The 26,210-nt window shown below is 55.7% G+C and overlaps 1 protein-coding gene across 2 annotated transcripts in view; it reads left to right on the top strand.

The window, feature by feature from the left end:
- Window positions 1-25,193, top strand: part of CPT1A (carnitine palmitoyltransferase 1A) — a 57,819-nt gene extending 32,626 nt beyond the window's left edge. For both annotated transcript variants that reach the window (XM_043581920.1, XM_043581922.1), the window contains exons 10-19: window positions 1,893-2,088; window positions 4,139-4,327; window positions 5,213-5,318; window positions 8,253-8,369; window positions 9,788-9,952; window positions 17,485-17,619; window positions 20,192-20,344; window positions 21,459-21,572; window positions 21,821-21,913; window positions 22,859-25,193. In XM_043581920.1, coding sequence (XP_043437855.1) covers window positions 1,893-2,088; window positions 4,139-4,327; window positions 5,213-5,318; window positions 8,253-8,369; window positions 9,788-9,952; window positions 17,485-17,619; window positions 20,192-20,344; window positions 21,459-21,572; window positions 21,821-21,913; window positions 22,859-22,945 — 1,355 coding nt within the window. In that variant the 3' untranslated portion in view covers window positions 22,946-25,193. The remainder of the gene's footprint in view (window positions 1-1,892; window positions 2,089-4,138; window positions 4,328-5,212; window positions 5,319-8,252; window positions 8,370-9,787; window positions 9,953-17,484; window positions 17,620-20,191; window positions 20,345-21,458; window positions 21,573-21,820; window positions 21,914-22,858) is intronic.
- Window positions 25,194-26,210: the final 1,017 nt, after the last annotated feature.

Below are 26,210 nucleotides of genomic sequence, written 5' to 3'. Positions count from 1 at the left end.
CAGCTCAGGCTGTGCTGCCACTGAGCCTCCGGGTGGCCGTGCCGGGAGGAAATAACCTGCCACTCTCACCTGACGAACCAGACCCTGTGTAGACCTCATGGCGGCCACCCTAACGAACCCATGGCTGCCTTTGAAGCTGGTCGTATATAGAGTCCCAAGCTGATCGGCTTTGGCGTGGGGGGAGGGGGTGTTGTGGCAGCCGGGTGCTTCCAGACCGTGAGCCCTGGGCGGTAACTTGTCCCCTGGTGCTGGGCACGGGGGTCCTTGGACGCAGAAGCTGCCCTCTGGGTGGGCTTCTGTCTGGACTCTGCTTTCTGGGACCCGGGATTCAGAAGCTTTCTGAAAAGTCACTCGAGCAGCGTACCTGCTGTTCCCCCGGCGTGGGGCGGCCTGGCTAAAAAAGTCAGCCCCTGTCTCTCTCACGCTCTGGACTGGGGTGGCCCGTGGCCAGACTGCTGCGAAAAGTGGCCGGGCCAGCAAGAAGCAGTTTTGGAACAGTCGCCCCTAATAGTGTTTGTAAAAGTGGTTTTAATGAAGCGTCCTACGGTTTTGCCCCCTCCTGTCCGCGGTTTCGCGTTCCGCGGTCTCGGCTACCCGCGGCCAGCCGCCGTGTGGGAAGCACATGGTCCTCTAGAACATCAGCCTCACCCTGTGTCACACCTTTGTCCCTCTCGCCTCACGTCCTCTTACCACGTGGGCGTTTCCCACATCACATCATGACACGAAGAAGGGTGCGGACAGGGTATTTTGAGAGAGAGAGACGACGTTCACGTAACCTTCCTTGGCATGTACTACATTCGTCCCGTTTTATTATTAGTTGTTGTTAACCTCCTGCGTCTAGTTGATAAATCAGACTTTATCGTAGGATCGTAGGTATGTAAAACAGAAAAGCCGGTAGTGTGTTTCAAGTTCAGTACACTCTGGCTTCGGGCACCCACTCGGCAGGGGGGGTGGTCTTGGAACGTACCCCTCTTGGATCAGGGGTGGGGGGCTGCTGTACTTTTCTCTGCCAGGGTTTTGGGCCTCATCTGACAGAGTTATTCCTAAGTCTTTTATCGTTTTTGTTGTTTTAAGTGTATATTTGGGGCTCTTGGTTACGGAGTGTATGAGTTTCTAGAGCCGTGGTCACAAATCACAGAGAGCGTGGCTTAAAGACACATTCACTGCCTCCTGGTCCTGGAGGCCGGAAGCTGGAGGTGCAGGCACGGGCAGGGCCCGCTCCTCCCGAGTCCTCTCTCCTTGTGTGTGGTCTCTCTGTGCGTGTCTGTGTCTTGATCTTTTCCTATAAGTATCCTAGTCATACGGGGTTAAGGTTCATCTTACTCACCATGTTTTAACATAATTACCTCTTTAATGTCTGTATTTTTGAGAGAGAGAGAGAGAGAGAGAGAGGGAGCACAAGTGGGGGAAAGGCAGAGAGAGAGGGAGACGCAGAATCCGAAGCAGACTCCAGGCTCCGAGCTGTCAGCCCAGAGCCCGACGCGGGGCTCGAACCCACAGACCGCGAGATCGTGACCTGAGCCGAAGTCGGACGCTCAGCCGACTGAGCCCCCCGGGTGCCCCTTCTTATTTCTGACTTTGAAGTAAAGGCTGCACGTTTGCTGGAGTTTTCTGGTAGAAACCCTTCAGCAGTCTTAAGTCATTGGCCCAGGATGGTACGTCCCTTGAGTGACTGAGCAGAGCTGCTGAGCCAGAGCGAAACCCATGCGATCCCAGAGCTCTCCAGTCTGATGCCACACGGACTCTGGAGACTCTTGAGAACTGGACGGACGAGCCGAGCTGGGGGGACGCGGGACGAGGGGTTGGTGCCGCGGGAAAGCGGGGGGTGCCTCTCTCCTGTCCCGTAACCTCACGCCTCTGGATTTTGTGTCTCGCCCCGCGTCCCGCCGCAGACACCATCCAGCACATAAGGGACAGCAAGCACATCGTCGTGTTCCACAAAGGCCGTTACTTCAAGGTCTGGCTCTATCACGACGGCCGGCTGCTGAAGCCCCGGGAAATCGAGCAGCAGATGCAGAGGATTTTGGACGACCCCTCGGAGCCCCAGCCCGGGGAGGCCAAGCTGGCGGCCCTCACCGCGGGAGAAAGGTGCGCGGTGTCTGTGACCCCGGTGGTGCCTGGGGGCTGCGGGGACCCCTCATGGTTCTCCCTCTCCCCGGGGGGCTCAGCCGGAGGACAGGTGCCTGTGGGCGACCTGCGGCTGGCAGTGGGGGCAGGGCCAGGGCCTGGCGTCCCCGTCCCCGCTGGTGGGTCGCCGAGGCCGCGTGTGTGCGCGGGTGGGCCTGCGTCTGCACTGGGACCGGGGCCCCCGACGGAGAGGAGTCAGCCTGTGTTGTGCGGCCGCGGGCGTATTTGATTTAGGACACGGGACAAGTTTAAACCAAGGCCTCCGCATCAGGGATAAATTTCCTGCCACGTCTAAAGATCGTTCGGAGGCTTCTGTTTACTTAAGGAATTAGCTCGGAAACAGAGCTGAGTGTCTCTCAGCCTCGGCTGTGTACACATTGGGCTGGAGAAATCTGTGTCCTGGTGGGGATGTTGGCCCGTGCGTGGGGATGTTAAGCAGCATCCTCCCCCCGCCCCCCGCTACTCCCCCCTCCCCCGACACCAGCAGCAACCACTTAGTGGCAATGAACACAACTACCCAGACTTTGCTCGCTGCCACCAGGGGGCAGTATTGTCTCCGGTTGACCAGCACCGGCTTCCGGCGATGGGGCAGCTGCCAGGGCAGCAAGGTGGTGAGCGACCCTTCTCAGAGAAGAGGAAGATGCCCGGGCACGAGCACGCGGAGGGTGGCAGCGGGCCCGACAAGTGGCAGGGGCGTCCAGGGAGCGCACTGCACAATCCGTGCAGGGAGCTGCAGAGGGGGTCGGGGACGCCGGAACACAAGGCGGAGAGGGTTCTGTGTGCCCGACTACGTTTGGGCTTGATTCTGCTGTTGAAGGGGCCACCAGGCACCCCGAGCACGTTGGCGAGATTCTTCTGGCCCAGGGGCTCCTGCAGGCAAGGGGGTCCTCCGGCAGGGACGGCCGGAACGGCAGCCTGAGCAGCAGGGGAGGCTCGGTCCCAGAAGCCCCGGGAGTGTTGGGTCATCGCTGGGCTTCGACGGGGCTGCGAGGAACGGTCCGTCCTGGGGAACGAGCTCCCGTCCCACGTGCCCGTGAGCGTCAGTGCGCGGGATGGCGGGCGGGCGCGGTGCAGCCACGGAGCGGGCCTTCCTGGGGTCCCCCACCCCCCGCAGGGCTCAGCGGGCACCCGGCCCCGAGCTCCCCCATCTCACCTCCCGGAGCCCTCGGTGTGGACGCCGAGCGCGTCTGACGGCCTGTCACCTTCCTGCCCCCTCGCACTGCACCAGGTGCAGAGTAGATGTCCTTGTCACCGTTGTCCCCTGGCAGACACTGACGAGAGCCGTCCGGGCCGGGGAGAGAAGGGGGCGGGAGACAGACCAGGTGACCCTGACCTGGAAGGGTGGGTGGGGCGGCAGACCTGAGGGGGCGCTGAGTGAGGGGCCCAGGAGCAGTCCAAGCAGCCACGGCCGGGGCGCCTCTCAGGAAGTGGGTGTCGCGTCGGCTGCTTGTGGCTCCCGTGAGGCGGGTGGGGAAGAAGAGTCCCTTCACTTGCACTCCCAGGGGCTCCTCTCGTCCCGGGGGTGTCCCGGGGTCGTTCGCAGCACGGACTTGGGCGGGACCTGGGTTTGAAGCTCTCCCCGCCACGAAGTAGCTGTGACCACGTCTCTGTGCCTCAGTTTCCCCCTCTGGAAAATGGGGACGGTCGCGTTGACCAGGGAGCTAGGACAGGGACGAGGTGGCGGTCACACGCTCGCGGTGACTTCCTCGCCAGAACTGCTCCAGGATGGGGACCCTGGTGCGGGCGCGAGGGGCGCTTTCTCGGGGTCGCTGCCCCGAGGTGGCCGAGCTCACGGGCCAGCCTGCGTTCTTGTCGCACGTGCGGCAGTTTGCGAACGGAGGTGCGCGCCGAACTCCTGCCCGCAAACGGCACAGCCACCCGCAAGATCCTAAGTGTGCGAGTCCCCTTCGATTCCTAGCCACCTGGGAAAAACGCTGTCATTTTGAACGTCACGGGTAAGGAGAGGTCCCTGCATTGCCGCGGGCTTACCTCCGTTGAACTCTGATTTCAGAGTCCCCTGGGCCAAGTGTCGCCAGGCCTATTTTGGCCGCGGGAAAAATAAGCAGTCTCTCGACGCCGTGGAAAAGGCCGCGTTCTTCGTGACGCTGGATGAAACCGAGCAGGGGTACAGGCAGCAAGACCCGGATGCGTCGATGGACTCCTATGCCAAGTCCCTCCTCCACGGCAGGTGTTATGACAGGTACTGCACCTCCCCTCCCTCCTGAGGGACCGTAGCTCGCCTGCGAGCTTGGAAGGGATGTCACATGTCACCGCACCTGCCTCCGGTATCTCCGCTCTTGAGGAATAAGGGCTCACGTAAAACACAACTCTTAAGGGGTGCCCGGGGGCGGGGGGGGCTCAGTCATTAAGCATCCGACATTAGGTTTCGGCTCTGGTCAGGATCTCGCGGTTCGTGAGTTCGAGCCCCACGTCAGGCTCTTTGCTGATGGTGCGGAGCCTGCTTGGGATTCTGTCTCTCCCTCTCTCTCTGCCCCTCCCCCTCTCATTCTCTCCCCCCCCAAAAAATAAAGAAATAAACTTAAAGCACAACTCTTGACTTTCTTCTTTCCGCACACACACACACACACACACACACACACACACAGCTTAAGCGGCAGACTTGAGATCCTAACCCCTTCTGTGCGTGACCACCCGTCATGGTAGTGGTGACAGGCGTGGCTCCTGGTGTCTGGGACCAGGCAGGGGAAGGAGGTGGACGGGGCTGACCTGTTGCTCGCTGATCGTCACCGTCCCGGAGCCTCCTGTCTCTTGTCTGTGAAGCAAGGTCCTGTCTGCCCTGCCCCCGGGGACAGGGTTCGGCCCAGGGTGGGGGTGTGCGGGCACGTGGCCTCCTGTCTCTCTGGCAGTTGCCTTGTGGGCTGGTTCACGTTAGAATAACACGTTCTATTCTGCCGGTCTCCAGCGCACAAATGCTTAGGTCTGTGTCTGATACAGAGGACCGACTGGCCTCAGAGTCCAACGTGCGCTCTTAACATCAGTCCACAGAGGTTCAGGAGCAGCTTGTCGAGGGGCGGGGGCCCAGGAGCCCACCCAGAATAAAACACGTAATTTTTGTTTCCCGCAGGTGGTTCGATAAGTCTTTCACGTTCATCGTGTTCAAAAACGGGAAGGTGGGCATGAACGCGGAACATTCCTGGGCCGACGCGCCCATCATCGGGCACCTGTGGGAGGTGAGCCTTTGCACCTCCGGCCGGGATGTGGGAGTTGTTGCAAAACCAGACCCCAGACCACGTTCTACCGTGTGGTTTTCGTCTGACGATACGGTGCTTCGTAACACGTGTGGGCACTGGAAGTCACCAGCAGCCCAACAAAAGCCCTTCGCGTCTTCGCCTCCTACGACTCACGTTCCTTAGGTAGAAACACATTTAATGGGGCACCTGGGTGGCTCAGCCTTGGTTTCGGCTCAGGTCACGATCTCGCGGTTCGTGGGTTCGAGCCCCGTGTCGGGCTCTGCCTTGACAGCTCAGAGCCTGGAGCCTCCTTCAGACTCTCTCTCTCTCTCTCTCTCTCTCTCTCTCTCTCTCTGTCTCCCTCTCTCTCTCTCTCTGCCCCTCCCCTGCTCACACTCTCTCTCTCTCAAAAATAAAACATTAGAAAAAAAAAATAAATAAAATGTGTTGGGTTGGCCCTGCCAGTTTCTTTAAGTTTTAAAAATTCATTTCTCCCTGAACCGTTTGAACTGTTTTCACTGTTGGCGTGAATCACCAAAGGGAGGTTTTGCTTTCTTTTTTTTTTTTTTTAATGACTTTTTTTTTTAAGTTTATTTATTTATTTTGAGAGAGAGACAGAGCACAAGCAAGGGAGGGGCAGAGAGAGAGAGAGAGAGAGAGAAGGAGAGACAGAATGCCAACCAAGCTCCGTGCCATTAGCACAGAGCCCAATGTGGGGCTCGAACCCGTGAACCGTGAGATCGTGACCTGAGCCGAGATCAAGGGTCCGTCGCTTAACTGCCTGCGCCTCCCGGTGCCCCCAAGGAAGGTTTTGCTTACTTAACTCATCCATCACAGTTCTTGTTTAAAGAAATTGCTGAATTCCAGGGTTGTCAACAGTGGCCTTGATTCAGAAATTCTGTATTACTTGGGTCTGATGACGCTCAAGGTAACTTTTTTTTTTTTCAATTTTCTTTTTTTTAATGTTTATTTATTTTTGAGAGAGACAGAGACCGCGTGAGCAGGGGAGGGGCAGAGAGAAAGGGAGACAGAATCCGGAGCAGCCTCCAGGCACTGAGCTGTCAGCACAGAGCCCGACGCGGGGCTCGAACTCACAAACTGTGAGATCGCGACCTGAGCCAAAGTCGGACGCTTCACCGACTGAGCCTCCCAGGCGCCCCGATGGAAGTGCTGGCGTTTAACTGTTACCGTCAGCTGACAGAATGGGCAGGGACTGTGGGTCCAGGGACTGGACGGGGGCCCCAGGGGCTCCCCGCGTGGACGGGATCTGACCTACTCTCTTGTCTCGGAGGCCCAGGCCAAATTAGAATGAGAGCTAGCTTAACTGTGCCAAGCCACTTAAGAAAAATCAGGTCAGAGTTGAATCCATTTTGCTGTCCATTGTATTTCTGAAATTTCAGCATGTTGGACACTCTGGGGGCTCCGATGCAGAGCGGCTCAGACACTCGGCGGGTGTTTTTTATCTGTTTCTTTATGTTTTGCCTCCCCCGCTGGGGAGCTCACTGAGTGCTGGGATTCCTCTTTAAAGAAATGTTTTTGTATTGTTGATGGAGATATAATTCGCGTTCTATGAAATTTACCTCCTTAAGGTACACAACTCCCTGGGTTTTGTGTTTTACAAAGTAGTTGTCTGGCCGTCACCATTACCTAATTTTAGCATGTTTTAATTCCCCCCCCGCCCCATCCCTGGCAACCACAAATCTACTTTCTGTCTTTGTCACTTTGCCTGTTCTGGGCATTTCATAGAAACGGACTCCTACAACGTGTGGTCTTTTTTGTTGTTGTTGTTGTTAAGGTTTTATTTTATGATTATTTTTTTTAATTTTTTTTTTTTTTTTTTTTTTTACATTTACAACCAAGCTAGTTAGCATCTACTGCAATAATGATTTCAGGAGTAGAGCCCAGTGATTCATCCCCTACGTATGACACCCAGTGCTCATCCCAACAAGTGTCCTCCTTACTGACCCTTCCCCATTTAGCCCATCCCCCACCCAACATCCCTCGAGCAACCCTCAGTTTGTTCTCTGTGTTTAAGAGTCTCTGATGTTTTTGTGCCCCTCCCTGTTTTTGTATTATTTTTGTTTCCCTTCCCTGATGTTCATCTGTTTTGTCTCTTAAAGTCCTCATATGAGCGAAGTCCTATGATATTTGTCTTTGACTGACTAATTTCACTTAGCATAATACCCTCCAGTTCCACCCACGTAGTTGCAAATGGCAAGATTTCATTCTGTTTGATTGCCGAGTAATATTCCATTTTGTGTGTGTGTGTGTGTGTGTATCCCACATCTTCTTTACCCATTCATCCATCGATGGACATTCGGGCTCTTTCCATACTTTGGCCGTTGTCGATAGTGCTGCTATAAACATTGGGGTGCAAGTGTCCCTTTGAAACAGCACACCTGTATCCCGTGGATAAATGCCTAGTCGTGCGATTGCTGGGTCGTAGGGTAGTTCTGTTTTTAGTTTTTTGAGGAACCTCCATACTGTTTTCCAGAGTGGCTTATGATTATTATTTTTTTAAGTAGGCTCCAACGTAGGGCTTGAACTCATGACCCTGAGATCGAGACCTGAGCTGAGATCAAGAGTCGGACGCTCACCTAGCTGAGCCACCCCGGTGCCCCATAAAGATTTTATTTTTAGGTAATCTCTACACCCGACCTGGGGCTTGAACTCCTGACTGTGATCCTGACCAGCCCACAGGGTCCGTTTTTCTCCCCGCTCCTGGAGTGGAGATAGGAAACGGTCACGTTAGGTGGCTGTGCCGAGGGTGTGAAGTCCGCACACCCCAGGAGTGGCTCTTGTTAACGTGTGAATCGTATCTCTGTAGAGATCAAGGATCCGTCTCCGTCGGATGTCATTTCAAATACGTCTTACGTAACACTGTCGGCCACGATAATCTCTCACTTGACATGTGTCTCTTTTCGTTTGCGACAGTACGTCCTGGCCACTGACTCCTTTCAGCTGGGTTATGCCGAGGACGGGCACTGCAAGGGCGACCCCAACCCGAACATTCCGTACCCCACCCGGCTGCAGTGGGACATCCCGGAGGAAGTGAGTCCGAACGATCCGTCACCCGGGGTGGGGGACGGGCTTCAGCTCTCACAGCCGCACTGTCCACGCGCCTTGTCCGTGCGGGCGTCTCCGGGGGGCCGTGGGGCTGCCCCAGCTCCTGCTGTCTCAGGGGCCCCGCTAGGTAGTTCTTCCGCTTGAGGTTTCGGCGGAGATGGTCGGCGACGTTTCCAGCTCGGACCCCGCTAGACGTCACAGTGAAAAAGTGGGAAACTGAGTCCCTTCCTCCAGGGTTGAAGTACCCCAGATCACGCCCTTATAATTTTTGTCTCTTCAAGATTCTCAGGTGCAGTCCACTCGCTGGAAGGAAGCGTTTGGGGGGAAGGGATTTTAGGGGTGGAAATAGCACATTCCAGTTCCTCTAGTCCGAGCAGGAGCTCCCGGGCCTCAAGAAATAACTGTCGAAGTAGAAAACACCACATCTGGTGCTGTACCCCAAGCATCTGTGTCCCCGGGGCTGGGGTGTGCTCCCCAGAGAAAGGTAGCCTTTGCTGAAACGTGTCAGCTGACCAAGTCGGTCGGCATTTATTTAAAACGTGTCCGTAGATGTAACTTTTAGAGCCTTTTTAGTTTCACAGCAGACGTGAGCGGAAAGTCCGTTGAGATCCCTCCTGTCCCCCTTCCCCGACCCCACACGCACGCAGCCTCCCTCACTACCCACGTCCCCGCCAGGGCCGTGCGTCCGTCACAGCCCGTGAACCTGCACCCACGTGTCACCGTCACCCGGAGCCCAGCGTCGCCGTGGGGGTTGACTCTCAGTGGTGAACGCATCACTGATGAGCCGGGTGCGTGGTGACCTGTGTCCACCAGCACAGCATCCCAAGAGTCGTGTCGCTGCCCAGAGACCTGTGCTCTGCCTGTTCATCCCTCCCCGCCCCCCCTCCAGCCCCCGGCGACCGCTGATCTTGGCCCGGTCTCCACATCTTGCCTTGTCCGCGATGTCCTGTTTGTGGAATCCTGTCGTACGTGGCCTTTTCAGGCTGGCTTCTTTCACTTGGTAACACGCATTTACGGTTTTTCCGTGTGATTCCGTGGCCCGGTCGCTCGTTTCTATCGCGTGGTTGTACCACAGCCCGTTTCTTGCTTTAAACTGGTTCCTCGGTCGCCGCGATGGGTTTCACGAAACAAAACTCGGGCTGTTCCAAATGGCCTTTGGGGTCCCGCTCAGACCAGGAAGCCCCCGTCTCCCACCCGCGTCCCTCCTGCCGGGGCCACCCCGCCACTGGTCGGCGAGCGGGGTGCCGTGTTGCTAACAAACCACAGCTGCTGGGTAACACTTTGGAAAGAGCCGAGAGGAGAACGGGGTGTGTTTTCGGGCACCAACCCTGTGGCTTCGGGGTACGTCCGTAACCCCTCCGCCCTCCCCCATTAACTAAAACCCCTCTCTCCTTTCCCTCAAGTGTCAGGAGGTGATCGAGACTTCCCTGAGCTGCGCGAGCCTTCTGGCCAACGACGTGGATTTCCATTCTTTCCCGTTCCACACCTTCGGCAAAGGACTCATCAAAAAGTGCCGGACGAGCCCGGACGCCTTTGTGCAGCTCGCGCTCCAGCTGGCGCATTACAAGGTACGCGCCTGGGGTTTTGTCGCGAGCCCTGTGGGGTCCTGGACGCAAACGCGCACAGGGCCGTCTGCCCCGTGGGTGGGGAAGGCCGGGCAGCCGCTGGCGCGGAACACAGCCTGCTGGGTCTCGCCCGCGCGTCCTAGTCCAGGGTCTCTGCCACCGACGGGATGGGACGCCTGGTGAGCGGAGCCCCCTCTCGGGTGGTAAACTCAGGAAAAGAAACAGATGCGGGACAGCGAGGGGTAATGTTGACCGCGGATAAACTAGAACACACAGGCCAAAACTGTACTTACAATCGACTTTCCTGTAGTTCTTTTAACGTTGATTTATCTTTGAGAGAGAGACAGAGACAGAGCGTGAGTGGGGGAGGGACAGAGAGAGAGGGAGACACAGAATCCGAAGCAGGCTGCAGGCCCTGAGCCGTCAGCCCAGAGCTCGACGCGGGGCTCGAACTCACGGACCGCGAGATCGTGACCTGGCTGACGTCGGACGCTTAACCGACTGCGCCACCCAGGCGCCCCGACTCTACCGTAGTCCTTAACAGAGATGGTCACATCTTGAGGCTTTCTTTTCCCAAATAATGTACTCACCCAAAGCAGTGGGACAGAAGCACAGCCATAGGGGAGCTGAGCTCTCTGTCTGATGGAGTAAGTGACCGAAAGATATGATAACTGGATCTTAGGATTCATGAGCTTGATTTTTTTTTTAAATTGATGAACACACATTGTCCATAAATATGCAGTGTCAGGGCTTTAAAATACAGGGCTTTCCAATACAGAGGTTTTCCCAAGGGAACACTTGGTTCCACAGTAACCCATTTGAACACAACTGGGTGAAATGCTTTCGGCAGCAACAGAAATTAGTAAAGCTGACCCAAGATAAGGCAAGAAGCTGGAAGGAGGTCAGAACCCAAGGAAAGTCAGAGGTGGGTGGGACGCCTGGGTGGCTCAGTCGGTTAAGTGTCCAACTTTGGCTCACGTCATGATCTCACGGCTTGTGAGTTCGAGCCCTGCCTCCGGCTGTCTGCTGTCAGCACGGAGCCCTCTTCGGATCCCCTGCCCCCTCCTCTCTCTGCCCCTCCCCTGTGCTCGCTCACTCTCTCAAAAGTAAACCAACATCCAAGAAAGTCAGAAGTTGGAGAGCTGCCTGAAACGTGACTGTGCTTAGAAGCAGCTGCAGGGCCATGACAAGCATAAGTTCTAGGGGCTTCGGAAAGGGAGGAGCTGCCTGGTTGGTTCCTGGGCAGGTCCCTTTTTGTCAGTGCGTCACACAGGAGCAGGTGAGCTGGCTTGCCTGACATCGCGGCTCACAGTGGCGTGGCTGAACGTGGACCCAGGCAGGCTGGTTCTGAAACCCATGCCTGAACGGGATGGATGCCAAAAAGACCAACGTTGCTCGTGAATACAAATGCAAAGCAAAAAAAAAAAAAAAACCTAAATGAAATAGTAGCAAATACAATCTACCAGTATAGGAAAAGTACAGTCACCAGCAGCAGCTTATGGTCCCAGCAACGAGGGGACGGATCGGTCTTAGCAAATCCGGTAATAGATTAAATCGCATTATTAGATCAGGGGAGGAACCAGACAGTCCCCTCGACAGATACTAAAAAGACATCAAACACTGTCCATTCCTGACGACAGCTCTAAATCATAACAGGGACTGTTTCCTTAACGTGATCAATCCTGTCGCGTATCAGTAGCCAGCATATGGCTTTAAAGGTGAAGAGGTGAGTGAGTCACCCCATTAAAATAAGGGTGAGCTGCAGCCGGCAGCTTCGCTGTCCTTGAACTCCCTTCCGTAAGTGCAGTCAGTGCAGCTGACGGGATACTTGGGCAGGGGGACCGTCACAACATCCTCTCGGGAAGAGTGAGCAGAAAAGCTTTTACGATTAAGACGAACGCTCAGAGCGGAGCCTGCTGCGGAGGCTACAAAGCCCAGTATCTTCCTTGTCGAGCCGTGACGGCCAAGCAGAAAATAGAGCAGGCGGACAGATCGGGAGCAGAGACAAGAGTCTGGGATCCGGGCGTATGTTCATAAAGCAGGTGGGCCTTTGGGGGGAGGAAGGGCCCAGAGCCACGGAGAAGATAGAGACGGTCTCCGAAAGGGAGACAAGGCTGTGGTGTGGGATAGAGAAGCTTGACCTCATAGAGGCAAATGTTCCCGGTTCACACTCCTAGTGTGAACACAGTCTGAGGTCCGCAGATGATTTGGGGAAGCTTCGAGTTCGTCTAGAAGAGCTGACGTTTGAGAATCACCAGGGACGATCCGAAAAGGGTACACGTAATGAGGCGGACGCTTGTTCTTTCGAAGTCTACGATGTAGACGTTGGAAGAGCGCGGTCATTGTTACGGTGCCATACTGCTTCCGGATAGTGCCACGCAGTTCTCTATGGCAAAGGTGGGATTTAACATCGGTGGGCGGGGATGAATTAATTAGCGAGTGGAGCTGGGGAAATTGGCTGGAGGGTTCCATTTGGGAAGAAAAGACAGAGCCCGGTAGAAAAACAGAGTCAGAGCAGAAGTGGGTGGTTCACGAGAACGGAAAGCTACAAACAGTCAGTGGATGTACGTGGACAGTCTAATCTTGCCGGGAATCCAGAAAGTGCAGTGTGAGGAAGACTGAATCTTTGTGCCATTTGCAAAGGTCTTCCTTGAGTTCCGTGTTTGTGCAGGGCAATTTAGAAAGGGGCGTTCGTGCACAGCAGTTGGGCTCATAAAGCTGGAAACACGTGTCGTGAACGCGTAACCATTTCCCTGGCAAATTGTGCCTTGCGGATTGTGTCCTTCAAGGACACGCTCACAAAGGTCAGCCTAAGCACACCCCTCGGTAAAAATTGGACTCGATCTGAAAGCTGATCAGTGTGAAACCTGTTAGATTACGGTATTCTCGGACCATGGACTGTCACGTGACTGTCGAGTGATGTCTAGCATATTCTGTGAAAATGCACGGCTGTGGGGCACCTGGGTGGCTCAGTTGGTTAAGTGTCCTACTCTTGACTTCAGCTCAGGTCATGAGCTCACGGTTCGTGAGATCGAGCCCCGCATTGGGCTCTGTGCTGATAGCTCGGAACCTATTTGGGATTCTTTCTGTCTCCCTCCCTCTCTCTTGGTTCCTCTCCTGCTCTCTCTCTCTCTCTTTCAGGAAGGGAGGGAGGGAGGGAGGGAGGGAGGAAGGAAGGAAGGAAGGAGGGAAGGAAGGAAAGAAGGAAAGAAGGAAGGAAGGAAAGAAAGAAAAAAAGAAAGAAAGAACGAAAGAAAGAAAGAAAAGAAAGGGAAAAGAACAAATACGTGGTTGTAAAACATGTGAAAGTTTGAAAGCTGGTAATTTATTACGGTGATCTTCAGACTTTGGCCCACAGGCCACATCCAGTCCGTGACTTGTTTTCCCTCGGCCCTTGGGCTAAGAATGGTGTTGATTTTTTTTTTTTAATTTTTTTTTTCAACGTTTATTTATTTTTGGGACAGAGAGAGACAGAGCATGAACGGGGGAGGGGCAGAGAGAGAGGGAGACACAGAATCAGAAACAGGCTCCAGGCTCTGAGCCATCAGCCCAGAGCCCGATGCGGGGCTCGAACTCCCGGACTGCGAGATCGTGACCTGGCTGAAGTCGGACGCTTAACCGACTGCGCCACCCGGGCGCCCCGAATGGTGTTGATTTTTAATAATTGAAAAAACAAAACAAAACAGAAGGATAACATGACATCTAAATATCAATCGGAATTTCAGGGTTCACAGGGAACATGTTGTTAGCACAGTCACACCCAATCTGGATGTCCCGTCCACGGGTGTTTTGAGCTGTAGAGGGACAGCCGGGCCACGTGGCCCACAAACACGTGATGTTTGCTCCCTGCGCGGCACAGAAAACGTTGCCCGGCTCTGGCTTTATTGTATGCAGAGCCTCGAAAAGATGGATGGAAGACACAGGCAGGCGGTGCTGGGAAGGTTGATCTCTATTGTCTTCTATTGTGCCGTGTTCGCGTTTTCTGGGCGTGTAAAGTTACTTTTTCAAAGCGAGAGATGACTTGTTTTCGGTACTTATATCTGTGCTTTGCCCTCCGGCTGGAAGTTACCAGGATTTCAGTCTCCACCCTCCCACCCATGTCTGTTTTTCACACCGCACTCAACCTATTAAGAACGGTCCGCGTATTAAGATGACCTATTAAAAATGCCAGGCAGCTCTTTCCTTTCAGAAGTTCACACGTGCGTGCTCGCTCATGAAGCAGTTGCTGTGTTAGGGACGAGCCTCTTCCTAGAGACCCTCCTCTGCTCAGCTCTGAGCCGCAGACCTCGCCGTGGCTGCGTGTGACTCCAGATGTCCCGCGTGTCCTGGGGTTCTGCTCCAGGCTCCGAACCTTCTCTGCGCCCTGGACCCCGTAGGCAGTTCAGGAAAGCCTGGGGGAAATCCCCTCTCAGAATAACTTCTATAAAGCGTTATAAGAAATACTCAGGGGGCGCCTGGGGGGCTCAGTCGGTTAAGCATCCGACTTCGGCTCAGGTCACGATCTCGCGGTTCGGGAGTTCGAGCCCCGCGTCGGGCTCTGCGCTGACAGCTCGGAGTCTGGAGCCTGCTTTGGATTCTGTCTCCCTCTGTGTCTCCCCCGCTAGCCCTCTGTCCCTCTCTCTCAAAAATAAATAAACATTAAAAAAAAATTTTTTTTTTAATTTAAAATCTAAAATTTAAAAAATTTAAAATTTAAAATTACGAACGTAATCTGTTAAACGCACGTCAATATTAAATGTAAACTTGCGGTGCAGTAAATATAACTGAGCACTCGATTTTGAGCAGCAAGTCCAAAGCTAGTGTAGTTTTGAAGTAGTGATAAGCATAGATGATATTTTGGCATATCTGCAGCAACCATAATTTGTTGCGCAAACAGCTATGATTTTCTCTTCCAAGTCACAGGGGCCGTTCATAATGAGTGTGGTTGGTTGGCTGTGCTTCTAAATGCCATATTTCAGTTTGAGGTTGGCAGAAACTAAAATGTATGTATTTTTCCCTTCCGAGTGACCACGTTCCCAAGGTTAGTAACCATTGGTCTGGTCCCTGTCTGCCCTTCCAGCCTTCTCTATTGACTCATTCAGCCTCATTCACTCAGCTTTGGCCACGCTGGTCTTTTTGCTGCCTGGGAGTATGTCAAGCTCGTCCCTACCTCAGGGCCTTTGCACTTGCTCTCCGCTGGTAATTGCTGTTTCCCAGACAGAGGCGTGGTTGGTTAGGTCTCTGCCCAAGTGCCCCCGTCTCCTATTTAAAACAGCCGCCACCCTGTGGCCTTTCGGTCACCCTGCGTTATTTCTGTTCGGTGCGCCTGTCACCTGACATTATGTATATCACCCGTTTCTCCCGCTAGAACGCTTGCCCTTTGAGGGCAGGGACACAACCCGTCTCGTGCCAGGAACGCGGCAGCCGCGAGGAAGAAGCATCCGCAAACGAGTCATGACTGATTGAATGAACACACAGGGCCGCGGTCCTGTCTTTAGTCTGTGGCTGTTTGCCTCCTGCTTTGGGGTCCTGTTTATTTTTCATTTAGACGCTAGAGGTGAAAAATCCCCCCGAGTGCCACCACCAGCCTGAACACTGAGCCCGGGGCAGCCGTCCCAGGGTGTGACAGGTGTGTGTTCCTGCCCCGTGCATGTTAGTGTCTTCACAGACTTCTGGTCCTGCTCGTTAGAAACTGGAGGCGTCCGCGGGGGGCGAGCGGCCGCTGTCCCGGGGGTGGCAGGTTGAGTGGGGCTCCCGGCGTAACCCGGCTGGAGACCCCGAGCGCACTAATGCTCGATGCGTTTGCCGAGACGTTTAGGGGGTCGTTGAAAAAACTGTGGGTACCTTGCATGGCCGTGCTGAGCACTCACGATTGAGGTTTGATGTTGGAAAGTGGGCCTCACAGAAGTCGTTGCCTCGTGGAGCCCCAGCTAACTTGTGTTCAATGACTAAAATGCCGCATTTACACTCTGTGCCCGGATCTCCTTCTCTTCCTTCCCTCCTCCCTGCCCGCGGCTGGATCACGTGCCCCTTGGCACCCCTTGGAACCCGCAGCTGGCAGCGAGTTCGCTGAAAGCCGTGTTTGCTAAGATCACCCGGACCCCCGTTTGCTTGTTAATCTCCTCTGTACCCCACATACACCAGCGTGGGGGGCAGCGTGGAAGCCTTCCGTGTGGGCAAGTGCCAGCCACCGAAGGTGGATCGTCACAGGCCTCCTGGCCTGTGTTCCCCACCCCGTGGCCTGCTCGCCTCGTCTCTTCGCAGGCACGACTGGGGGAGGGACAGAGCCCCGAAGGCCGCTCGCAGGCACGGCCCGCGCTCCGGGAGGCTCAGCCTGGACTCTGGCTCTGGGTTTGTGTGACATTGTCAGCTGGTCGCAGGGCCCCCTCCGTCACGTTGGGGGTCACCCGGGCCCGAGCGCCCGGCGCTGTTGTCCGCTCAGGAATAATTTGGGCCCACAAAGTGCCGTTGGCCGCTTTCCCGTCCATATTGGGAATCGGCGCGTCCTCGAGCCGGCCTGGCGGCCACGGGCACCTTACAAGCGATTTCCTCCCACGGCGCATGTGCTCCTTGGACCCCGTCCGTGTGCACCGCCTGCCGCTTCCCCCTGGAGCCCCTGCCGTGCCCTCATCCGTCCCTTCCAGGGTCTCCGCCTCTGCCACCCCAGCCCCCTTGCGGTCCCTGACGACAGCGTTCCTGGACCCCATGGGGCCTCTGCCCGTCTTGCCCTCCCCGTCCCCTCCCCTGGGCTTGGTCTCCCCGGCCTGTTGCCGTCCTCCCCGATCTCGTCCCGTGGCCCCAGGCACAGCGGAACCACCCCCGGCTCCGGCCGGCTCTCCGCCCGCTGGGCCCCGCACCCAAGAGGCTGGTGTGGCCGGAGATGAACCCCAGAGTGCTGGCCGCTTCCCTCCACAGCGCTGAGTGGCTGATTCTGGCGGACCCCCGGGCAGCCCCTCTCTGTTCCGCGCCCCCACTCTCTGGCTCTCAGCGCCTCCCTCCCCCGTCGGCAGGCCAGCCTTCTTCGTGGCTCACTGGAAACATGAGAGCATCCCAAGGAGACCTCAAGACCACGGCCGCCCCCCTCTGCTTCGTCTCCCCTCCCGCCCCGGCCACCTGCCCTCCTTCTGGGGGACATCACTCCTCACCTGTCCCTTCTCAACTGGGTCATCGTCACCGTCATGCAGACATGGTGGAATGTTCCCTGCCAACAGCTTGTGTCTTTTAATAACTTGCCCGAACATCTCCTTGCCCCGTGTTCCTCCCATAAATGTGTCTGCACTTGGGGTGGCGGGGGGGGGGGGTGCGTGAAGCTCAGGAAATTGCGCCATGGCATCGGTTGCACCCGGAAACGGAACCTGGGCTACCCAGAAACTGACCTCCCCCGCCCCCAGCCCTTTGCAAAGCTAACGACGTCTCCGTCTGCCTGCTGCACAGCCCCGTGTGAACGAAGACTGACGTTGACTAAAAGCTAAAGCTGACCGTCACCTTGTCCCTTCTTGTGCATCAGAGTCCGTCCGCCTGCCCTGCCTCGCATGAAAGTTCTCTTCCTTTCCCAGGACATGGGCAAGTTTTGCCTCACGTACGAGGCCTCCATGACCCGGCTCTTCCGAGAGGGGAGGACGGAGACCGTGCGTTCCTGCACCACGGAGTCGTGCAACTTTGTGCTCGCCATGGTGGACCCCACCCAGACGGTAACGTGGCGCCGGGCTGAGGACGCCTTGGGGCTGACCCGCGAGCCTCTGCAGGGGAGCCGTGTTCAGCTTCTCCCCTGCCCTCCTTTCAGGGGACCCGGGCGTGGTCGGGACGTGCACAGAGAGGTTAACGTTTGTGTCCCTTCCGTAACGTCTTACAGCTTGGACTCCCTGAGTCTAAGTTAGACGTGCACCGGCGCGGGCAGGCCTGGGAGTGGGTGCGGCAGGACAGAACAAGGGGCTGGGTGGGACGCGGGGACCGGGCCACGGGAGCCTTCCGCTCGGAGTTACGGGAGCCCGCTGCCCACGTCGAAGCTCCCCACCCGGGCCCGGGGCTCCGGTTGTCCGTACGCTGCCTTTGAGAATCTGGCAGTGGCCTGGGAACTGTTAGGGCAGTTCGTTTTCGTAGCCGAGGATCAGAGACTCCGGTGAATTCCATAGGCTGCTGGGCCACACAACCGGGACGTGGCCGAGGCCAGATCTGTGCCCAGAGCGCAGGCGTGCACTGCTGGTGGCCCGGGAGACATTGGCCGGGGCCCTTGCTCCGCCCTCGCCCTGCCCACTCCGCTCTGTCCAACCCTGCCCTGCCTGCCCTGTCCTGCTCTACTCTGCTTAGCTCTGCCCTGCTCTGCCTGCTCTGGCCTACTCTACTCTGCTCCGCTCTGCCCTACTCTGCCCTGCCCTGCCCTGCCCTACCCTACCCTGTCTGCTCTGCCCTGCCTGCCCTGTCCTACTGTACTCGGCTCTGCTCTGCCCTACTCTGCTCTGTCCTGCTCTGACCTGCCCTACCCTGTCTGCTCTGCCCTACTCTGCCCTGCCTGCCCTGTCCTACTCTACTCTGCTCCGCTCTGCCCTACTCTGCCCTGTCCTACTCTACTCTGTTCTGCTCTCCCCTACTCTGCCCTGCCCTGCTCTGCCCTGCGCTACCCTACCCTACCCTGTCTGCTCTGCCCTGCCTGCCCTGTCCTACTCTACTCTGCCCCGTTCTCCCCTACTCTGCCCTGCTCTGCTCTGCCCTACTCTGCCCTGCCCTGTCTGCTCTGCCCTACTCTGCCCTGCCTGCCCTGTCCTACTCTACTCTGCTCCGCTCTCCCCTGCTCTGCCCTGCCCTGCCCTACCCTACCCTACCCTGTCTGCTCTGCCCTACCCTGTCTGCTCTGCCCTGCCTGCCCTGTCCTACTCTACCCTGCCCTGTTCTCCCCTACTCTGCCCTGCCCTGCTCTGCCCTGCCCTACCCTACCCTACCCTGTCTGCTCTGCCCTGCCTGCCCTGTCCTACTCTACTCTGCTCCGCTCTGCCCTACTCTGCCCTGCCCTGTCTGCTCTGCCCTACTCTGCCCTGCCTGCCCTGTCCTACTCTACTCTGCTCTGCTCTGCCCTACTCTGCCCTGCCCTGTCTGTTCTGCCCTACCCTGCCCTGTTCTACTCTACTCTGCTCTGCTCTGCCCTACTCTGCCCTGCCCTGTCTGCTCTGCCCTACTCTGCCCTGCCTGCCCTGTCCTACTCTACTCTGCTCTGCTCTGCCCTACTCTGCCCTGCCCTGTCTGCTCTGCCCTACTCTGCCCTGCCTGCCCTGTCCTACTCTACTCTGCTCCGCTCTCCCCTGCTCTGCCCTGCCCTGCTCTGCCCTGCCCTACCCTACCCTACCCTGTCTGCTCTGCCCTACCCTGTCTGCTCTGCCCTGCCTGCCCTGTCCTACTCTACCCTGCCCTGTTCTCCCCTACTCTGCCCTGCCCTGCTCTGCCCTGCCCTACCCTACCCTACCCTGTCTGCTCTGCCCTGCCTGCCCTGTCCTACTCTACTCTGCTCTGCTCTGCCCTACTCTGCCTGCCCTGTCTGCTCTGCCCTACCCTGCCCTGCCTGCCCTGTCCTACTCTACTCTGCTCCGCTCTGCCCTACTCTGCCCTGCCCTGTCTGCTCTGCCCTACTCTGCCCTGCCTGCCCTGTCCTACTCTACTCTGCTCTGCTCTGCCCTACTCTGCCCTGCCCTGTCTGCTCTGCCCTACCCTGCCCTGTTCTACTCTACTCTGCTCTGCTCTGCCCTACTCTGCCCTGCCCTGTCTGCTCTGCCCTACTCTGCCCTGCCTGCCCTGTCCTACTCTACTCTGCTCTGCTCTGCCCTACTCTGCCCTGCCCTGTCTGCTCTGCCCTACTCTGCCCTGCCTGCCCTGTCCTACTCTACTCTGCTCTGCTCTGCCCTACTCTGCTCTGACCTGCTTGCCCCGTTCTGCCCTACACGGCCCTGCCCCGCCCCGCTCTGCTCTGGTGAAACTGTTCCCGAGAACAAAGGCTTCTGATTCTTTGGAAGGACATCAGTAGCCACGAGCAAGGTGACGCCGGGCTGGCTGCACACAGGACCACCATGCCTCTCCTGTCGTGCGCCCCCCGCGGTTTCTGACCCGCCCTTTCGGTGGCACAAGGTGGGGCTTCTGCCCCGGCACGCCCCTCCCGAGACCCCCGTTTCTCGGGCCATCGGACCCTTGGAGGGAAGGGCCGTTGCTTGCGTCCCAGAGCCGACTTAGGCCCCCCCCCTCCCCGTCACAACTCGCATCTCCCCACCCCTCCTCGCTTAGGTTGAGCAGAGGCTCAAGTTGTTCAAGGTCGCCTCTGAGAAGCACCAGCACCTGTACCGCCTGGCGATGACTGGCTCCGGGATCGACCGTCACCTCTTCTGTCTCTACGTGGTGTCCAAGTACCTGGCCGTGGATTCCCCCTTCCTGAAGGAGGTGAGTGTGGCTGCCAGCGGCCGCTCGGCCAGGCACGCCGGCTACCCCCAGACTAAGTCAGTGCAGCCTTGCAAGTGGGACGGGGCCTCACAAACGGGCGTTCGAGCTGAATGGTCATCACAGTGTCAGATCCGAGCTGTGCTTTCAGTGCCGTGTCCCTTCAGTCCCCGGGAATACTTGATGTCACATTTAATCCTGACCCCCCCCCCTCCCCAGACGCCAGTGACCTCGAGCACGGAGCATGGAGTGATGAGCTCTTGTATGTATCACCCTCGTTTGTAACGGAGTTTAATTTTGAGCTATAAAATTTAACTGTTAACAATGCCGTGTTTAACAGGCAACTCGAAGACTTCCTGTGAATTTGCTTCCGGGCAGCACAGCCCCCTTTCTGAATCTTAGTTAATGTATCCGCCCCCTTTTCTGCTGCTGCTGCCCATCCCCCAACCATCCGGGTGCCCTCATCTGCCCCAGGCCTTCTCTGCGCACATAATGCCCCCAGACAGCCGGGCCTTCAGGGCCGCAGACCTGTGGCGTCCGTGACCACCCAGACACCGAGCAAGCCTTTTCCTTCTCCAGTGGGGCTTCCTGTCTCAGGGACAGAAGAGGACAGTACAGGGAGAAGTGTCATGGGAGAGACGCCTGGGTGTTAAGCATCTGACTTTGGCTCAGGTCATGATCTCACGGTTCATGGGTTCGAGCCCCGCACCGGGCTCTGTGCTAACAGCATGGAGCCTGGGGCCTCCTTCAGATTCTGTGCCTCCCCCTTTCTCTGCCCCTCCCCCGCTTGTGCTCTGTCTCTCTCTTTCTCTCAAAAATAAATAAACATCAAAAACATTTTTTTTTTTTTAATTTTTTTTTTCAATTTTTATTTATTTTTGGGACAGAGAGAGAGAGAGCATGAACGGGGGAGGGGCAGAGAGAGAGGGAGACACAGAATCGGAAGCAGGCCCCAGGCTCTGAGCCATCAGCCCAGAGCCTGACGTGGGGCTCGAACTCACAGACCGTGAGATCGTGACCTGGCTGAAGTCGGACGCTTAACCGACTGTGCCACCCAGGCGCCCCCAAAAATATTTCTTAAAAAAGCGCCACGAGAGAATCTCCTTGTCCTCAACAGGTCTTATCGGAGCCTTGGAGATTATCAACCAGCCAGACCCCTCAGCAGCAGGTAGAGCTGTTTGATTTGGAGAAGAATCCAGAGTACGTGTCCAGCGGAGGGGGCTTTGGACCGGTAAGTGACTGAGCGTGATGTACACAGAGCTGCAGGTCGGGGACAGGATGCGCCCTCCCGTCCGCCTCTGCTTCAGGTCTTCCGGAACGTTCCACGCGCCCCTCCTTGCCTTGTCGGGCACCGCTGTAGAGGAATTCTGCAGATTGTTAATGCAGGTGTTAATTCCAGTCTTGTATGGAAAAACGTTAGTCCCGTTTTCACATCCTCTCCTTTCCCGAGGTTCAGCTGAAACTTGCCTTGCTCTGTAGGTTGCGGACGATGGGTACGGGGTGTCCTACATCCTCGTGGGCGAGAACCTCATCAACTTCCACATATCTTCCAAATTCTCCTGCCCTGAGACCGTAAGTACGAAACAGGGCCCCTTTTCTAAAGACGGGGTGTTTTTACGGCCTTCTTTTTAATTTGACAGAAGTGTTTTTCCTCACTTTGATGGAAAAGGCCAGTTCAACTGTATACTTTTACTTGCCTTGGACTTTGTTTCAAATAAATGAATTTAAAAATTCTCTTAACCTAAGTTTTTCAGTTTATTTAATTTGAGAGAGAGAGAGAGAGAGAGAGAGAGAGAATCCCAAGCAGGCTCTGTGCTAATAGTGTGGAGCCCGATGCGGAGCTTGAACCCACGAACCATGGGGTCACGACCTGAGCCTAAACAAGAGTGGGATGCATAATGAGCTGAGCCACCCAGACGCTCCTCTCTCAACCTAATTAACTGAAAAGATTAAAAAAAATTTTTTTAATGTTTATTTTTGAGGGAGACAGAGCGTGAGCGGGGGCGGGGCAGAGAGCGAGGGAGACACAGAATCCACAGCAGGCTCCGGGCTCCGAGCCGCCAGCACAGAGCCCGACGCGGGGCTCGAACTCACAAACTGTGAGGTGAGGTCATGACCTGAGCCGAAGTTGGACGCTTAACCGACTGAGCCACGCCGGAGCCCCCTATCCTTGTCTCTGTGCTTCCTTTCCACGTGGAAAGCAACGCCTGAAAGCAATGCCAAGTGCCCTGTTAGCAGAGAGGACTGGAATTCGTTTATTTATCGTGTTTTATGTAACGTGTTGCCGCGAGGGGAGGCCTTCTGGCAAAAGCACACCCGCACACGCACACGGCCGGTTATCTCCGCGAACCCTCAGCACGTCTCCAGGACGCGTGACGTAGTGATGAAGCCCTAAAGTCAGAGCTTCGAGAACTGGCAAAGAGGAATGTTTGCAAGGGGCCGTTTGTAAGTGGCTCGCGGTATGGGGATTTCCGCGTCGTAACGTGTGTTTTCCCGGTTTTTGTTTTTGAACGCCAGGACTCGCATCGCTTTGGGAAGCACCTGGAACGGGCCATGACTGACATCATCGGTCTGTTTGGGCTCAGCTCCAACTCCAGGAAGTAATCCCACGAGAGCCACCGTGAAGGAAAACAAGCTCTGGTGATAAAACCCAAATGAAAAGTAGCTGTTGCTCCTGATTATAGTTCGGGGTGAAAAATCGCGCAAGAAACCCAGAAGTTTCCCTGCCTGCCCGGGGTTTGGTGGTGTTGTGTCCTAGAACAGCCTTCTTCACCCTGTGAAGTATAATCCCACTACTCCCTGGCAGGTCCTGACTTTGGGAATGTTTGATAAGGTGCCCGCCCCCCCCCCACCCCCCCACCCCCCCGCCGCCCCGAAAGTTTTTGCAGCCACACTGCGTTTATATATGGGATAAAAATCTGGTTGAGCTAGTTAAGGGACTAGTGGGGTTGTGACTTCACCCATGGGAAATGACAGTGGCACGTTTCCTCGGTGGGGACCGAATACCTGGTCCTTAACGGGCATTTACTTCTTATCGGAGCTTTTTTCTGTCCAGAGAGAGAAGCGTTCCAGGCAGAGATGTTAGACTGTTCGTAGTTGACGCGTGTATAATGCACTAATGGAAGCCTCGTGCTTTGGGAACCAGTTTTGTGTCCCTGTGGGTGGTAACTCTGTCCTCGTCTGGCTTGGTAGTCTGTGTGTGCCTCTCCGTGTCTGAAGCGAGTTAGCATCCCGTATTCTGTAGTTTTTACTGACCGTGCAAGTCTTCAAACCCAGTGCCTTAAAAACGCGAGGCCCTAATGAAAGGGAGACCGTAGGAAAGATGTGCTCTGCAAACCTTCAGGTGGAATGGTGAGCGTCTTACTCCTTTCTCGTTTACGGAGCGGATAACCCTGTAAATAAGTGTTTCCTGTGGCTTCCCTACCCCTAGAAAGACCAGTTTCCTTGGGAGGGCAGCTGGCCTAGAGCCCTCTCTTCGGCCCGCCTTCCTTGCATCATTAAGCGACAAAAGAAAGAGTGTGCGTGTGTCAGAAACGGGGAGCAAGGGAGATCATGACCGTGTCTGCCGTAGTCCCTGAAGAATAAAAAGGTACAGGACGTGCCTCGGGATTACTGCTTCCCCGGGCTGACGGCAAGGAGGGCGTGACGTTGACCACTGACGAAGGAAAAAAAAGCTCAAGAAACGGGAAGAGTGACCTCAGAAGGGTCAGGACAGTGCAGCACCTGGAGGCCCCGGGCGTGCTTTCTAACCCCACCTGGGGAGGGAGGACCCTTCTCCTTTCCAGCCGAGATGCGGGGAGATGGGAACAGGAGGCCACGCCATCTCGGTGACCCGCCACGAGTCACCGGTGACAGGTGCTAAGTTTAACGTAGCCTATCCTTCGGGTGGGGAGTGCCTTTATGGAGAGAGTCTGATTGACCAAAAAGCGATTATGCACTGAATCGTCTTCCGTATTTAATGTAACACTTAAGGATCATGGAATGAAATCACCCACTGCCTCTGGGCGGTAGTGACAGGCTCAGCTGTCCCGTTTTTAAAACTGTGTATTTATTTTTCTGACCACTTTGCTCCGGTCGGGCTTGCTTCTGTAAAGAGTTGTGCACTCCAGTGATAACAATGGCCAGGCTGAACTGTTGGAGGAGACAGGGCGCTTGCTTGCAGAGCACATTTATTTATGTATATGTTTTCATGCAAAATTCCCACCTAAATGGGCCAAAGATTTTTTTTTTTTTTTTGCTCTTAAAAGCAAGAAGAAGAAATGAAAACAGGCAAAAAAAAAAAAACCCACAAAAAACAAAAACAAAACTAAGATGAAAACCAACAGCTATGATAACAAACCCTCGTGTTCATCTGTGGTTCACAGTCAGGGAGGTGGGGGGTGGGGACTAACGCAGTCTGCCCCGGGTGGGCACGGCTTCCAATCAAGGGGGCATCGGCGACTGTCAGAGCCACCTAAATCCTGCACTATTGACCTGACAAGTCTGCATTCCCTTCGCGTTCGCATGTGAATTTGAATGTTGACCCGTAGCACTTAATACCTATTTGGGCTTGTCTCTCAGGTTTAAATATTTCCAATGTAATTACCTGTCGTTAACCAGCGCAGTTATCAATGCAATTTTATATTTCCTGGAAGAAAGAAGAGTGGGTTTTTAGTGTACATGTTGCAAGGAGGAGGGAAGAGTATTAATGTATTTAATTTAACGTGGAATAAGCCATAGTCTTTTCTTAAAGGAGCTGTGGTTTGAATTTGTTACCTTGGGCTGTCCGTTGCATGTAAATACAATATGCTCTTTTGGATGTAAATCTTAGAAATGCAGGATGAATGTTATCATTAATAAAACATTAATCCCAGTCTTTGTTTCTGGCTCTTCCCTTATGTTGATAAGGAGGCTATGAGTCAGGGACGAAGGAAGTCAGGCCCTGGAGACAGAGGTGAGGCGTTTGTGCCCATGGCCTGGCTTGGGCAGAGTGCACATCACAAGATTCACGGGCCTGGCTGAGAAAGGAAGCTGCTGTGGGCCGTGGGTTTCTATTCTTCATCCCTTTATGCGTTCCCTTCCCGCCCCCACGCCTGGAACAGTGTCCTTCGTATAGTAGGTGCTCAACAAAGATCTGTTCGGTGAACGCACGAATTCGTTTTCTCAGTCGTCTTTATGGAGTGCCTATTGCGTGCCAAGCTCTGCTCGGTAGAGCGGGGGCCCCACCAGGTTCTGGCGGTGGTGGAGATCGGATCCAGTGGGGGGAGGAGAGAACCAAGACAGCCGTTCAAAGGATCCTTGGTGTCCCAAGGCAGACGAGAGGGTCATGAGTAGGGGGACGTAGCTGGCTCAAACAGGAGGTGGAGTTGGGCCCGGGCCTGAGGAACGAGATGGCTCTGGTTTTGGCTGACCCAGCCGGGCCGGCATCACATCTAGGAGTGTTCCAGAGCTCCTGGGTCTTTGAGTCTGGCTGGCTTGTGACTCACACAGGTGGCTGCGCACGCCTGATGATCAGAGCGGCTCGATGCGAATGTCTGTCACGAGAGAGTGAAGGGCAGGGCCTCTCGGGCTGATGTGCTTGGTCACAGGCTCTTCGAGCTCTTCGCTGCTGTTCGCATCGGCTGCCTTCCAGATCCCTACAGTTCGGGAAGCCCCACCGCGTTCTCAGCCCTGCCCCGAACTCCGCTGAACTTCCTCGTGATGTGACTATTTCAGCCATAAAATGAGAGTAAGCTCATCGACACATGCCCGTGTAAGTGAGGCCCTGGAGAGGGCTGGAAAGATCCACAGCCGACTTCAGCATCCCCTTTGGGGACTGGCGTGGTGCTTAAGGAAACTTCAGCCCCATTTGTAATGTTTAAATATTTCAGGAGGAGAGATTAGGTATTAT

The sequence above is a fragment of the Prionailurus bengalensis genome, chromosome D1 (assembly GCF_016509475.1).
Source record: "Prionailurus bengalensis isolate Pbe53 chromosome D1, Fcat_Pben_1.1_paternal_pri, whole genome shotgun sequence".
In the NCBI taxonomy this organism is placed as follows: Eukaryota; Metazoa; Chordata; class Mammalia; order Carnivora; family Felidae; genus Prionailurus; species Prionailurus bengalensis.
Note: the sequence above shows the minus strand (reverse complement) of the source record. Positions and strands in the feature narration are given on the sequence as shown.